General features: G+C 38.9%; 1 protein-coding gene across 1 annotated transcript in view; it reads left to right on the forward strand.

Annotated features, from left to right (window-relative positions):
- Positions 1-2,593: 2,593 nt before the first annotated feature.
- Positions 2,594-14,970, forward strand: part of col11a1b (collagen, type XI, alpha 1b) — a gene marked incomplete at its 5' end in the record, with an annotated part of 77,441 nt that continues 65,064 nt past the window's right edge. Inside the window, 4 exons of the mRNA XM_079218519.1 lie at positions 2,594-2,708; positions 9,093-9,257; positions 11,398-11,611; positions 12,749-12,911. Coding sequence (XP_079074645.1) covers positions 2,594-2,708; positions 9,093-9,257; positions 11,398-11,611; positions 12,749-12,911 — 657 coding nt within the window. The remainder of the gene's footprint in view (positions 2,709-9,092; positions 9,258-11,397; positions 11,612-12,748; positions 12,912-14,970) is intronic.

Below are 14,970 nucleotides of genomic sequence, written 5' to 3' on the forward strand. Positions count from 1 at the left end.
AACTACAAAGAGGGCAGCTCTAAAGTCGAGTCTTCCTGAAAATTGTACACTGTCCCAGGAGACAAGAATCTATAAGGAGCTGCTGGACGCCTGTGGGCTGTCCAAGTCCTGTTTGAAAGGAAAACTGAAGATTTTATTTTCGGTTGTTCAGATCTCCTCTCTGCCAATGCAGGCAGGCTCGTCAAATGTAACCAAACATGTTGGGCAGATGTCCCAGGAAAGAACATGAACAAGAGGTTCTAACAATTTCTGCCAAAAAACATTGAACCAAATGACAAAAAATGGCCAACCATCTGCCAGAAAAGCAATAAGCGGAACCAGGATCTGTTGAAGAAAGGTTTTGTTTTGTTTTCTGCTGAGCAAGCACAAGTTCATCACATAAATTAATAGATACATTCAAATACAGCAGTTCAAACAGTCCAACATCACACAATTAGCTACAGAGCTCATTCCATCCCACCTAACATTTTGAACAGCGACCCTTTTCTGCTCATATTTCCTTTTTGAGTCCGATTGTAACAAAAAGAAGAGCTTTCCATTTAGTGAGCATTTGTTCCAAAAGGGAGAATCAAACATTAGCAGTCATTTTTTTCAATCCATTGATACTCTGTTTTTACTTACTGTATTTCTAGCCAAAAAATGATTGAATTTTGCTCAAAACTCTTATCTAAACGTTCCCTGACTTTTCCTCCAGTGTCACCAGCAGGCAATGTTTCACCTATTTTATAAAATATCGCGACATCTACACATTTTGTAACGATATATACAAAGTGTCCTCATGACTTTGGTGATACTCTGATTTTTCCTCTTGCAAAACTGTTGGATGGATTGCAATGCAATTCGGCACAAGCATTGCTGGCGCCTTCAGGCCGAATTGTAATAATGTTGGTGATCCCTTTAATTTTCCTCAGGTCAGATGTGTATGTTCGTATTGTTATTTGGATTGTGACTAAACACCTGCAAAGCTAATCAGACTCGACCTCAGCTGTACTTTATGGTTAGGGCTAATAAACAAAATATTATCATGCTAAATGATGAACCGAATGAGCATTTCACTAAATGGATCGTCAACGTTAGCACACCGACATTAGCATTTAGCTCTCCGTTTCTCTGCTAGCATAGCTTTAGATCTTTAGTCTTGATCAATGCTACCAGTCAATTTTCAAGCCATAGATTTTGTACATTTTTCTTGATCACATATTTGTATTGTAATCACTACTCAGGTGCAGAGAGAGCTGTCAGCTATGAAAATGAAAGCTACCAGTTTACATCCTGGCTAACAGTAGAAAAACTGTGATTGAACAAAGTTGGGACCATATGTGAATGTGTTTTGAATTTAATATGTTCAGCAAATGTCCCTAGTTAAACAAATGTTTCAAATGTCCATGGTCTTAATGCATCAGACCACGAGTCCGGCACACCCTGGAGTTTAAAATAAAGCATAGCCACACTTACACGCACACCAGCATTTGACCTCATTTTAAAAGGAAGTGCAGACATATCCTTTATTCTGCATTTTTTAAATACTGAATCAGTATTCATTGTCAAACTATAGTATTTAATTTGCCACACCAACACATACTAAATATCTGCTAAGCCCATGTATGTTTCTAATTTCTACCTTGTGATAAAGTAAGTAAACACAGACTCTTTCTTTTACGAAATGTGGTTTGGGTTTGTGTGACAATGGCTGTCATTGCACTATTAAATCTGTCTTTCATCAGTACATAAGGAAAACTAAATCAGGGAGTGGACTCTATAGCTACCACCTCTGCTTCCATTCTTTGTTCCTGCCATCTCATTAATTATTTTCAGGCCTCGGCAGCCCTGCTGTCCCAAAAGGAAGAAGAAGAAAAAAATCTAAAGGCTCCTCAAGGAAACTCCTAGTCTGGAAACACTTATTTTTGTACATTGAGGCTTTCACTATCGCCATTGGCCCATGTAGATGCTTTTCACAGCTCCACCCCACCAATTTATTTGCATTTATGTCGCATTTTGTTGTTGTTTCGTACCTCTACTGCTAAACTGCCCCATGCCCATTATTATAAGCTTATTTATTGATGGGAAATTGGGCCACTTTTCTTTATTTTTTTGTTATATTTTCATTTAGATCTTTTTAAGAGATTGTAAAAGAAACATGCGCTGGAGCACTTCTAGGAGAGTACGCATCTAGGATGCTGCACTGTGTCCTGTAATTAGGCTCCGCTGGGATGATGCTCCGCTTGATGCTGTAGCAAAGGGGGCGGGTCCGGAGACGACTGTCCCGACTGGTGATTTGATGAAAGGAGGATTTTCCAGTGTCCATATCCTACAGTCGGTTCAGGTTCAGTGTTGCGGCGGTTGTCCAGCCTCCTGACGGTGCGCAACTCTCAGGGAACCGAGTGGGTTTGCGTTTTTTTCCATGAAAGTCCTTTAGCATCAGTCTGAGAGCTGGGCTTAAGGTAGAGCGGATCTGAAGGGCCCAATCTGGCTGTGAGAGACGCCATTAGACTTGCACACATGGCATTTTAGTATAACAACACTTTTGTGGATTGTGGAAAGGACCGAATTTGATCAAAAGTCGCCCGTTTTCTGTACTTCTGCGGGCTTCATCATGGAGATGCAAAGGTGGACCACCAGGTGGAAAACGAAAAGATGGCTATGGGATTCAACGCTAGTCGCTGCGGTCACATTAATTTTAATTCTACAAGCTGCCAATGTCAGAGCAGGTAAGAGGCTGCTTGTTACACCACGTCACAGTCACATTGCCAACTCCAGGGCATCCCGAACAGCTTGAGGGCTTCCAATAGGCTGGCGGCCAGCCCATAGGTGATAGTGGGTTTACGGGGCAGCAAGCGTTCCGCCATTTAATTTAGTAGACTGCCAATCTGCCAGGAAAGTCCGATTTTCTCAGTTTATAAACCTTTACAGCTGCACATTAGCCGTTTCCACCTTATCCAACATATTTGATCATACTGTGTGTGTGTGTTTATATTAGAGGAACTTTATCTCATGACGGTGACTGCATTTCGTTGTTTGTTTTTTGAGCCCATATTACACGACACCTGCATCCAAGTGTCCAGTAACTTTATCAAAAGGGGTCTGCTGTATCACCGCAGTTGTTTCGAAGCTTTGTTTATTTAAAGTTATACGTGGCGTGAACTTGAACTATACAGGCCACCGACATGGTTTCTATGTGTCGAGATTTTCGTTGGATTGTTTGTGATGTAAGGTTTCTTCTTGGCACAAGCCGACGCAGCTGCTCCCTCGTAGTTCCCTCTGAGTATTTTAGTAATCTTAGTCTGCCATCCAGGTGTGGTCAGTGAGGAGAGGCTGACGGGGTCGCAAATACTCTGGTGGTGGTAAAAGGTGTTCCTAAAATTACAAGTAAGCAATTGTCCTGCTTATTAGCGATGAAGATACTATAATTTAGGTTCTGCTGTATAATTTTGGAAGATATTTAAAATAAAGAAAACCATATTTGTGTCTTTGTGTTCCTCTTCACTACTTGGCAGTACTACTGGAAACCCTTAAGGTTTTACGCACGACTTTTACGCACTACGTTTGGTGTTGTAACTAGTACCCCACATATCGTGAGTGCATTACGAGGTTCTAAAATATTAGTGAAGTAAGAGCTTAATCCTTGAATCAAATTCACAAAAGTCATACAATTTGCACAAAATGTTGTTTATCTTGTCTAATGAGGTGTCAGCTGCCATTTTGAGTGTATTGTTGCACAGTGCAACTTTAAACATATATAGGTGTATTGTGATGAATATTTAAAAAGTGCATTAAAGTGTATTTAATACACTGGTGCACAACACTGTGGAATGATGGAAGTGAAATTCAGATTCTGGCCTGAAGGATCACCATCTTTCCACATTATCTGGGCTCCCACTAAATCCAAGAAGGGGCGTTAATGGAAAAAAATATGGAGAATTCTCTTTGCTTTAAAAACACATATGTGGGCCACATTAACTAATTATGTCATATTCCCACTGTCTGTGAAGCCTGAGATACATTACTAATGTGGCTTAGTTAGCCAGGAGACATTTATCTGTCAAATTGGATTCATGTTGCTTTTTAATATTTGTGGTTTTGACATCAGATCACTGATTAAAAAAACTTTCAAAGTCATAGTACTGGTAGAATAGTTATTTAAAAAGTTAATATTTAAATTGAATTACAAAAAGAGGTTTTTTTTTAAATGGTTAGTGATATGTGTAATGTATTGCATCCTGTCTAATAATTTCCTGTCTTAAGTCCCACCCTGTTTTGAACCATTGTTTTTGCTGTACAATTCTTATTAAACATAAACATTCAGTCAGCAGAGGGCGCCCCCAAAATGAAAAGATCATACAAGGAAACACCACAGTGGCATGGCTTGCTCATCTTCCTCCACTCTGACTGGTATTTAAACTAACCATAATTGCATGATGTGCTAGCAAACATTTACAGGCTTTCCAATGCACTTTAATTGCTGCCTATTGCTGCCAACTCTCAGTAGAATCCAGTGACACAAAAAAAGACAGACAAGACATCCCAAGATGCTTCTGCACGACCACAGAGACACTAAGCCAGAATGTCACGGATCGAGTAGTTAATCACAAGTCTAACCCTAAAACATAAAACTGTATGGCTCTGATGAGTTATGGGTAATTTTGACTATACAGCTGAAAATGGTATTTTAATGTGAGGGTCTGCTGGTGAAATTGCTTTAATGATTTTTACAGGTTTCTACATGCCTCTCTGCTTCAGAGGACATCACACGCCGTTGTCATGTTAGTAGCTTGTTAACATGGCAGATAGTATAGCACAAGTCCCTGTCAGCAGACAGGAAGATGTGTCATTAAAAATCTGAGACTGGCGATTACCCCTCAGACAAGACTGTGGCTAGGCTGAAGCTGCTTTAGTACCTTTAGCATGAGAGAACTGTCTCCTCTCTCTTGTGGTTTTCATCCTTATCACTAGAATACAGTTCATTCTTTTTTAAGGGTTTGTGCCTTTTTCTCAGGATGTGCTGAGTATATTGCATGCTGGCTCATACAAAGCTCAAAAGCCTTTAAAAGGCTATGCTTATTCATTTGGGGTCTTTAATGGTTGGGGATATAGCCTGTTTTTCAGGACTTCTGTGAAGCGACGGTTGTGGAAGGTAGAGGGAATGAAGAGTTAGGGATGCGGGATAGTGTGTGTCTGTGTGCGTGTGTGTGTGTGTGTGTGTGTGTGTGTGTGTGTGTGTGTGTGTGTGTGTGTGTGTGTGTGTTTGGGGGGTTACTGGCCAATTCAGCACATCTGGAATATATGAGGCCTTGAGGTATGCAGTAATGCAGAAAGGCATTCTGAAACTCACAAAGAGACCTTTAGTCCAAGCTTTCTTTTTTTTCAAGAACCAGTAGCTCTGTACTTGGGACAATATTCAGAAGAGCCACAGACTATTTTCTTTTTCATGAGGCATTTGGTGTGAGGTTTTCAACTTGGCGTTTGGTACCCATATTTTATTCTGTCTGTGTCGAAGTCAGAAGTCAGCCTGTTAGTATTCTTAGGACAAAACAAGCCCTGTGTCTGTTAACTTGCTCTGTGTGCAGTGTCAGTCATAAAGCCTGTTTTAATCTATCTCTCTCTCTGTGTTTTGCTTGATTTTGCACAAGTGCAGCTTTCTTTATGCTTATGCTCTTAACAATTTAAATGCATGCTATGCGGCATCAGATGATCTGGACCCATATCAGCATAAATAACTCCAGTCGTCGCTTAATTAATAATGAGCAGGTCTGCGCAACTTCAAATGAGCCAAAAGTCAAGACACCATCCCTGAGCATATGCTCAAATCAAGCAAGTTGGATTCACCACTCAAGCTGTTATTTTTCTGGTCACAGGAGAAGTAGCTACAGGGATGGGGCCTTCTCCGTTTAGTCTCATGTATGTTTTAGTTGGGGGGTGTAGGGAATGGTGCCACTACCATAATGGGTTCAACATGTGGACTTATAGCTCCACCCATCAGACCCACTAAATCCACTAAAAGCGAACAGGAACTGCATAATCAGCACTTCCTGGCTTCACGTGCCACATGATTTACAAAAACGGAAAATGTAATTAAGCGTATATTTTTATAATAAAATTCCTTTGGCTTTTACTATAGATAGATGTTAAAATATTTAATTCAGAGGCAATAATCGGTGGTCAAACTACAGGCAGTTTGGAGTCTACCTTTTGCATGAAAAGAAAGAACATATGGTTTTTCAATTGATTAGCCTGTCATTGGTAATCTGTGTCTCTTAACCAAGCATTCTTTCTGTTTCATTCAGTTTTAAGGCGGATGAGGAGATTTCCTCCAATGTGAATCTCAGTCTTTTGTCTGATCCCTTTAAATTATTTCCCCACCAATCGCTCAAGCCAATATCAAACACATGAATCTCACATTTTTTTCCAAGGAAGGGAGATTTCACATTAAGCCCGTTATCTGCCATTCCTTAAAGGCCTTATCTTTCTGGAGAGATTTTGAGCTAACCATGCAGACATTGTTTATCATTGCTGGGTCTTTTGAAGAGGACACATCCTGCCTCTTGACTCATTTAGAAAAGCATGACTGTCTGTGCTGTTTTTTTTTTTGCTGCTGTGTCTTTTGTAACAGTACAACAAGCATTGTTTAATACATTGCTGACACAAAGTTTGGAGGTTTGGGGTGAAACTTAGTCATTTTATTCTCTACATTGTTCCTGTATCTAGTAATATTCCTGTTTTAGTTTGGTAAAAACAAAACATTCCAGGCGGTTTGTAGATAAGATTTTTCATCAGGTCCAATACAAAATGATTTTTGTATGAGTATTGTGCAATACTATCGATATAGCTTACTATCGCGATAATCTTTTAAACGGAAGTGTATCGATATGTTTACGACTAATATCAATACATAAAAACGTTGATAGAGCTTACTATCGCGATAATCTTTTCAACAAATATTGTTTCGATATGTTTGCGACTAATATCAATACATACAAATAAAACAATCTGCAGTTTTAAAGGGATTTCAAATGTCCTTAACTTGCCTTGGATCCCTGTGTGTGTCAAACAACCTCCTCCTCCGCTCCTGTACTGCTAGATGTCGCTGCCTACTGACTTCTAAGTGACACCATCCCTGAGCATATGCTGCAGAGAAAGAGTAGACCTGACATGCGATAATAGACGATGGCCAAGTCGTATGTTACGATTCAGTCACACCACATTACGACACCACGACATGAGAGCCGTACAGTAATATTGCGGAATTTTTAAAAACTGAACCTGGAGAAATTTCTTGAGGTAGTTTGAAAGCAATTTGTCCGCTGAGTTATCGATAGGTGATGTACTTATTAGACTATCGTATCAGTGTATTTTCAGCTCTATTTTCATATTTTCGTATAAAAAGACTATTGCAATATATTGCAATATGTGTCGTATCGCAATATATCGCGATATCTCGTATTGCGACATGTGTATTGCGATACGTATCGCATCGTGAGTTGCTTGCCAATACACAGCCTTAATTAAAAGTGGGATTGAGTTTATGGTTGCTATTGTTAGAAACATTTAAATACCTACTTCTAGGTCATTACACTGTCAGTGATTTGTCTTCATGTCTCTTCTCTGCAAGTATTATGGCACTACATTTTAGCATTTTCCAGCATTTTCCTTTATCCTGTAGTTGTGGCTCAAGTGGCTGGTGATCAGCCAAAGTTAGACATGTACTTGCTTTGAAAATTTGGGTTTGAAAGACACTCAAGCTAGATCGATAATTGGATAATCTATCGCTAAAATTCCCGTAACAAAATACCAAACTATTGTTTGAGGTAATTTAGAGTCTTAGTGCCTGCTATTTGTTCACCAGACAGCACTGACAAGTATATTTGTTAGCTGTAATATGTCCAGCTCTGTTTGCATATTGGTCACATCACCAAAAAAACAAAGAAAAAAATTCAAGTAATAACTTACTGTTAGAGCTACAATGTCACAATTACCTAACACAAGTCAGATTCAAATTATGTTATAAATACAACCTTGAATTAACAGCTTCCTCTTTTTGTATATTTTTAAATACACTTAACCTCAGTCACACGTGTGTTTAATAAGGAATGACGTTGTGCTGTACGTCAACACCCCTGTTTATAACCTAGCCTTGAAAAATACCTTATTAGGCATGGCTCGGGATAGGAGAGACACATATTTACAGAATAAGACAGAGAGAGACACTGAGAGTAACGAGTTAGACAATTACTGAGCAACAGTGTTTATGACTGCACTGCACAGTAGTCTAACCCCTGAGCACCAGGTCCATTGATAGAAAACTGTTTAGTAGTGTTAAGAAGCTCGTAAAGCTGCCGCCCTCTGCGCTCTCCTTATTCCAAGGACCCAGTGATCAGCAGCAAAGAGTTTTATCATTCCATAGTTACTGTTGGCTGTGGGGGTAACAGTAGTGGTGAAGAGGGGGGTAATTATGTCTTCTGAGCGATTAACAACATTGTACTGCTCCTCTGACAAAGTAGCTCATAAATTGACAACTGGTCAAACAGACATATTTGACCAACAAGCAAGGGATGTACATGTTGATGTATAATCAAAAATACCAGCTCCCATTAGATTAGATTTACTGTTCACTGTTGAAAGATGCTGTGTACAGTGTTATGTAAAATGACATGCAGCTTTGACAAAATGTGTACACTTAATTCGTTCTAGCAGATTTCTATTAAATTCAATTAGTTTATATCATATTGTTGCAGTATATGTAGAGAGTGAGCCTTTAGCACTCAGTTAAATGTTCATTTTCCGTGCACATGATGTCCTCTGAGTTTCCAGCTGACTGAAAACACATCACATGTACAAGCTGATTCATGTTTAGGAAAGTCATAATTTTCAATCTAAACAACTTCACATGGATACATCATTATATGACACTTTTTAAACAATGTACACTTATATACATCCAAAAATACAAAGTGTCCACACCCAGATAGGGAACACTGTCTCAGCACGTTGGAAAAATGCATTCCCCCAAATAGCTTATTGCTATGCAAATGTTATGAAATGTTTGCTGACAATGTATCATTAGGTAATGTAATCAAGTATTTGTTATGCCTCCTCAGTTGATCAAGTAGATGTACTGAAGGCTCTCGACTTCCAGAGCTCTCCTGAAGGAGTACGGAAAACAACAGGCTTCTGCACAGTCCGGAGAGGATCCAAACCCGACATCGCTTACAGAGTGGGAAAACAGGCTCAAATCAGCGCTCCAACCAAACAGCTTTTCCCAGGTAACCCCACTTTTTCCCTCCCACCGATTGTGTGCATTTACACTGATGCTGTAAGCAGAATTTGAGGATCTTGAGGATAACTTCCCCACGGTTCAGGGGTGAGCAAAATACACATCGCAACCACATATTTTCTGATGTATGGTAAGTTTTTGCGTAACACCTTGCAAAAGCAGCTTTGACACAGGGACACTTGCACAACCTCAATGAGCTATCCAGCCTTATAAAGGGGACTAATTATGCAGCCATGCTTGCGATGCTTGAAGCTAAATGCCAGCATTGGTATGCTAACATACTCCAAATGATGTTGAGAAAGTATAATTACTTATAAAGAGTTTACTATGTTAACTATCTTAGTTTAGGAAGTCGAGGAAGAGAAACAAACAACACTGCCATCAATCGATCTATAAGTGTTATGCCTAGTGAAACATGATGAAACATGATGAAAGTGAAACAGATGCTTTTGTTTACTGTCTTGAACCACTTACTGGTGGCAAAATAGAAACATTTTCAACATATTCCAATTGTCCAATAAAATAGCAAATTATTCTGTAATGAGTGAAATGAAACCCCTCAACACCTACCCTCTAAAATGCAGTGCAGACTTTGAGCAGTACTTTTCTGGAAGATGGGTTGAATGTGTTGATGTTTCAGTAGGACCCAAGAGTCCAAAGGGCTCAGCACATGGTGTATGAAATGTCATGTCAACATATGACTTAGGTATGAGGAGCAACAGCAGATTTGTGTTGTTTGATATTTTGAGGAACCAAAACCCACAATGTATTACAGCAACTCAATGAGAGGAACATTTTTAGCTAGGTTTTCATCTAGCTAGGTTTTCATACTTGGTGCGTATTGCCTGACTCGAAGTCTACTGCCCAGCTGTTTGTGAGCAATAAAGCCATACTTATTTTATTAGGAAGGAGTCCACTCAGATAAATAAAAAGCCATTTGACTGCGTAACCATTGGTTTGCTACTTTCTTACACTCATTGCTACTCATAAACTTATCTGAAAATGTAATAATGAACTGTAAAGAGCAATACTTGTCATTACCGATGGCTGTAGGAAACCAATGAGTGACAGATGTAAATTTGTTAGTTGTCAATTTTCAATCCTGCCAGTTGCTTTTTTGCAGCTGAAATATGAAATGCGTCACATTTAAGCATATATACAACACAATATAATACAACAATATAATTCACAGCCACTGGAAGCCTGTTATTTATGTATTTATTACTGGGGAAAGTGTATAAAAAGCCCCCACTTGCTTACTTAGTCAACACTAACTTGGGTAGAAGGTGTTTAGAAATATATTCCTGAGTGCTGTGGAATAAATTGTCCCAATCAGTGCAGTATGTGTTGTTTTTTCAGTTTGGCTTAATGTCGCAGAATAAAAAAATAAATAAAAAAATAGTGTGAGGTATGAACTCAATTTCTGTGATTTTTGGCCTTAACTGACAGCATATTTGACACTTTCAGTAATGGAAATTTGAAGACTATAATTAAGCTTGAAAGGTGAGACGTTGAAGGTCCTATGGAAGCAAAGTGTCAAAATGTCCTCAATCAGAATAATGGTGTTGAACAATGGTTAAAAAATATGGCATTTGTTTGGGTGTTTACTACCCTCCTAAAATGATTGTGGCTACATCGGCACTCTAGAGTCCTTTCAGGGATGCCATGGTTTCTTTCAGCTTCCTTAATAAACACTGCTCCAGGTCCAGTTCTCTAGACATTGGGGTTTAATGGGAGGAGAGAAAGTCAGAGAGCTAATACACTTGTCATTATTCAATTGTGTTATTACAATACAATTGCCTTTGTAATAATATATGTAGAAGACAGATCTGTAAATGACAGGACATGAAGTGTGAAATGGAATCTGCATCCATTTATTTGTGCTTTGTATTCATTGTACACTGAAAAAGAGGGGTATCATCTTCCCATCTAATATCATCAAGAAGATGCATTGTACCCTAACATCGGTATTGTTCAAACTGGAAGAAGGAAGGGAGGCAGAAAACCTTCTCTGCAACAACCTCAGAAATTATTCTGACATAAATGTGCAGTTATGCAGATTTTGTAACTAAGTATGCGTTGGCCTTTAACATACCAAACTACGTGCCTTTTGCTTGTTCAACATTCAGGAGGAGTTTTCCCTGAAGATTTCTCCATCCTGTTTACCATCAAGCCAAAGGCTGGCCTCCAGTCCTTCCTGCTGTCTGTGTACAATCAGCAAGGCATCCAGCAGCTCGGCGTGGAGGTGGGCCGTGCCCCAGTCTTCCTGTATGAGGACCAGCATGGCAAGCCTGCCCCGGAAGAGTACCCCCTGTTCCGCTCCATCAACCTTGCTGACGGCAAGTAAGTGACTGACTGCTTCCCAAGAGGGCTTGAACATATGTTGGGTCAGATGTGGGGTTATTTAGTCCCTTGTATCTTTTGTGTCCCATTTTCAAAAACATCAAGTTGTTGTGAAGCTTTTGTGGAAAGCACAAGTTGATGCTCATCTTGAGCACTTAATCAATATGTATAGGTTATATTTTATGCTAAATAAAACTAATGTGCTAAAAATATTTTCTCAGGCTCTCAGAACATAGTTAACACTCCTAGCCTGCTAAACAGCTCTGAGGATTCATGGTCTAAGTATGTTTGTTCAGTCTTTCCATATGGAACAAGTCAGACAGTAATGGCAAATAAATTGCTTGCAGCAATTTGATGATATGCTTTTCTTTTCCAGATTAGTTGCAGCCTTTGAATAATGATGTGCAGTAATAGGCAGGATATTTCTAAATTGCAGAGCTGCCAAATAACGCTGATACAAATCACTGTTAAAGTTGCCATCAGTCATTTGCACAAATACTAAGAAGCGATTACATGCATGGCTGTTTGTCTGATATCAGAAAAAAACATTGCAGTGTAAATAAACTACATCATTTACAATTTTGATATAGGACATATATATGTAGCTTGCTGTGGTGTAAAGTTTATTTATTTTTACCCTTTTTATACTAACAAAGCTGCGTCTGTATTTATGAACAAACCCAGGCAAAAGCAATGATAAGAGATTCTTAAGTTAATTGGGTTTAAAAGCTTTTTTTTTTATTCTCTCTGACTGTGTTACCAAGTCTAAATATATTTCCCTGCATACTCAAAGGAACCTGTATACGTTTAAAGGAAAAGGCAGACATGTTGGAAAACAGAAGAAGGGGAAAACTGCTAACACGGCTAAGTCTAAAACAAAGGTGGAGAAAATTAAAGTTTTTAAAATTAGGTTTATTGTGTTAATATCTGAGCTTTAGATCCATTCGGTGGAGTTTGGCTAGCTTTTTCCAGTGGCGTCCAGTCTTTAAGTTAGACCAAGCTAGGCTAATGTGGCTAGAGTTAATAGCACACAAATATCAAGAGTTGTATGGATCTTTTCATCTAACTCTCTGGAAAAAAATATTCTAAAAAGTATTCCAGAAGAATTTCTGACCTACCTTCTCCCCTGCTGCACAGATGGCATCGTGTAGCTATCAGTGTAGAAAAGAAAAGTGTCACCATCATCGTGGACTGTAAGAAGAAGGTGACCAGGCCCCTCGGCAGAAGCGACCAGGCCGCTATCAACACAGAAGGCATTACTGTCTTTGGCACCAGAATTCTGGATGAAGAAGTCTTTGAGGTAAGGCGGACATATTGAATCCCTATTCACCCAGATTAAGCTAGCTGTGTTGTGATGACTATGCTGTGAATGTGTTTAAATTAATGGTTTAACAATTTGGTAAATGCCAGCTCAGTCTTTATGCTAACCCAAGATAATCGCTTCTTGTTCCAGTTCCATACGTATGCACACACATTAGAGAGGTAACAATCTACTCATTCAAATGTCTGTAAGAAAGTTTATAAGTGTGCTTTCCATATTCCTTAAATGCCTCCCTTTGTTGTATCGGTGCACAGTTCTTAAGAACGATTAATGTCAATTGCTACATTACCTTTATTATTCCCTTGCGTAGTTCTTGCTGTCTTGGAAAGATATAACACAATTCATCAATAGTCTGCTACAATATGTCTCCATTCTCTCCACAGGAGTGTCTTTCAGGAATATAAAGTGATTATGTTTTGAGGGAGTTTGGAAAGCTGACAAAGTGCCAAGATATAATTGAAAACATATTGGGAATCTTACTCTCAATGAATCTCATTTACCATTGTGAAAAGGGACTTTTGAGTGTCTTATACTTTAAGTACAATACTTTAAGGCCAGAGAATTTTATGTTTATTTCATTTACTTGTTCATTCAGTAAATGGTGAATTTTATTGTCCAGAACAACAATATTGGCTTTGTATACTTGGCAAGAGTTATGGTGGGCAATATCTGTGGAAAGGCTACTTGCACACTGTTGTTCAAAGGGCTTTTTTCTCTCAACGCTGGTTTGGATTAGTTTGAATAGTCTATGTCATATATGACAGTGGCAAAATACATGCAGCTCAAAGAACACAGTATTTGTGAGAGGATTTTACATTATTGCCTCAATAACTGTGCCTGAGCGCACCCTCAGAATTAGTGTATGGTTACTGAGGTGGCGATTGTGAAAAGGAGGTACTAGCTACCAGGTTTAGCACAGGTAGTTGTGAGTTGAGTGGAAAATGTGAGCTGAATGCTACATCCGAACACAATAGCCTCTCTTTGATGTCTGCATGTGGAATGCTTGCTAAGTAGAACAGCTTGCAAAATGTTGGCCTCCAGGTCAAACAGGACTTTCCACAGAGGAGCCACTGATTCCACCCTTTTTCAGTGATAGGGTTTTGGCAAGCGTTCACATTGCTAGGTTAAACGTACAGACAAGTGTAGGCCATGATATGAAGTATGGCCTAACATATTTGTACAATTGACATTATTAAATATATAATGAGCACAACCATAGTAAATTAGAACGTCAGAAAGCCAAAGTGAATAGTGTTGTGGTTGTAATTACGGTAATTGAGAGTTAGGTGGGGTGAAAGTAGCCTAGCACTTCACCAAGCCTTTTCTATCTTTAATGGTGATTTAAGACCAGCCATTTGACTTTTGTGAGTGCTCTTTGTTTGCACATTTATATTAAACTAAATGGTGTTGAATTACAATTTTTCACTTTTAAACAACCTGGAGAAGAAGAAATTATTCTTTTTGTTCCAAGTTAGTTTTTTTTGTGTGTTCCAAGGTGGTTTTAATCAGTGTATCACACAATAGCAATGTTGTGGTGGCCCAGCTCGAAATGCAGCCATATCTTAAACTGTAATAATTTTCACGTTTAGTTTGATAACCCTAGATTTGTTGATTGCAAACTGGCTACTTGTAGACACACTGCACAGATAAAAGCAAACATTTGTACTGGCCTGGGTTTTCTCCTATAGATAAAAGCAGGTTTGTAAAGTAGATGTAAGCCAAGTGTTTGAGTCAGATTTGTTCCAAAGATTATACTTTGGCGTCCTTTCTACAGCTCGTATACTACAATCATAATACCTTGGAGGCTATGGAAACTTTTGGATCACTGCTAGCTGCAATATCAACTATAGATAAATAAAATGTGAACATTTGAAATGTTCCTGCAATCAGAGTCCAGTTATTCCAAGGTCTTGACTGTAATGGATTTATTCAAAACTTGCAGATACATGCAAAACTATGGATTCATCAAAAATGAAGCTCTGCTGTATAATGTTTACAAGCGGTATATGCAAATAATACGTGCGTCATCCATTTATGG

The sequence above is a fragment of the Taurulus bubalis genome, assembly GCF_910589615.1.
Source record: "Taurulus bubalis genome assembly, chromosome: 1".
Lineage (NCBI taxonomy): Eukaryota > Metazoa > Chordata > Actinopteri > Perciformes > Cottidae > Taurulus > Taurulus bubalis.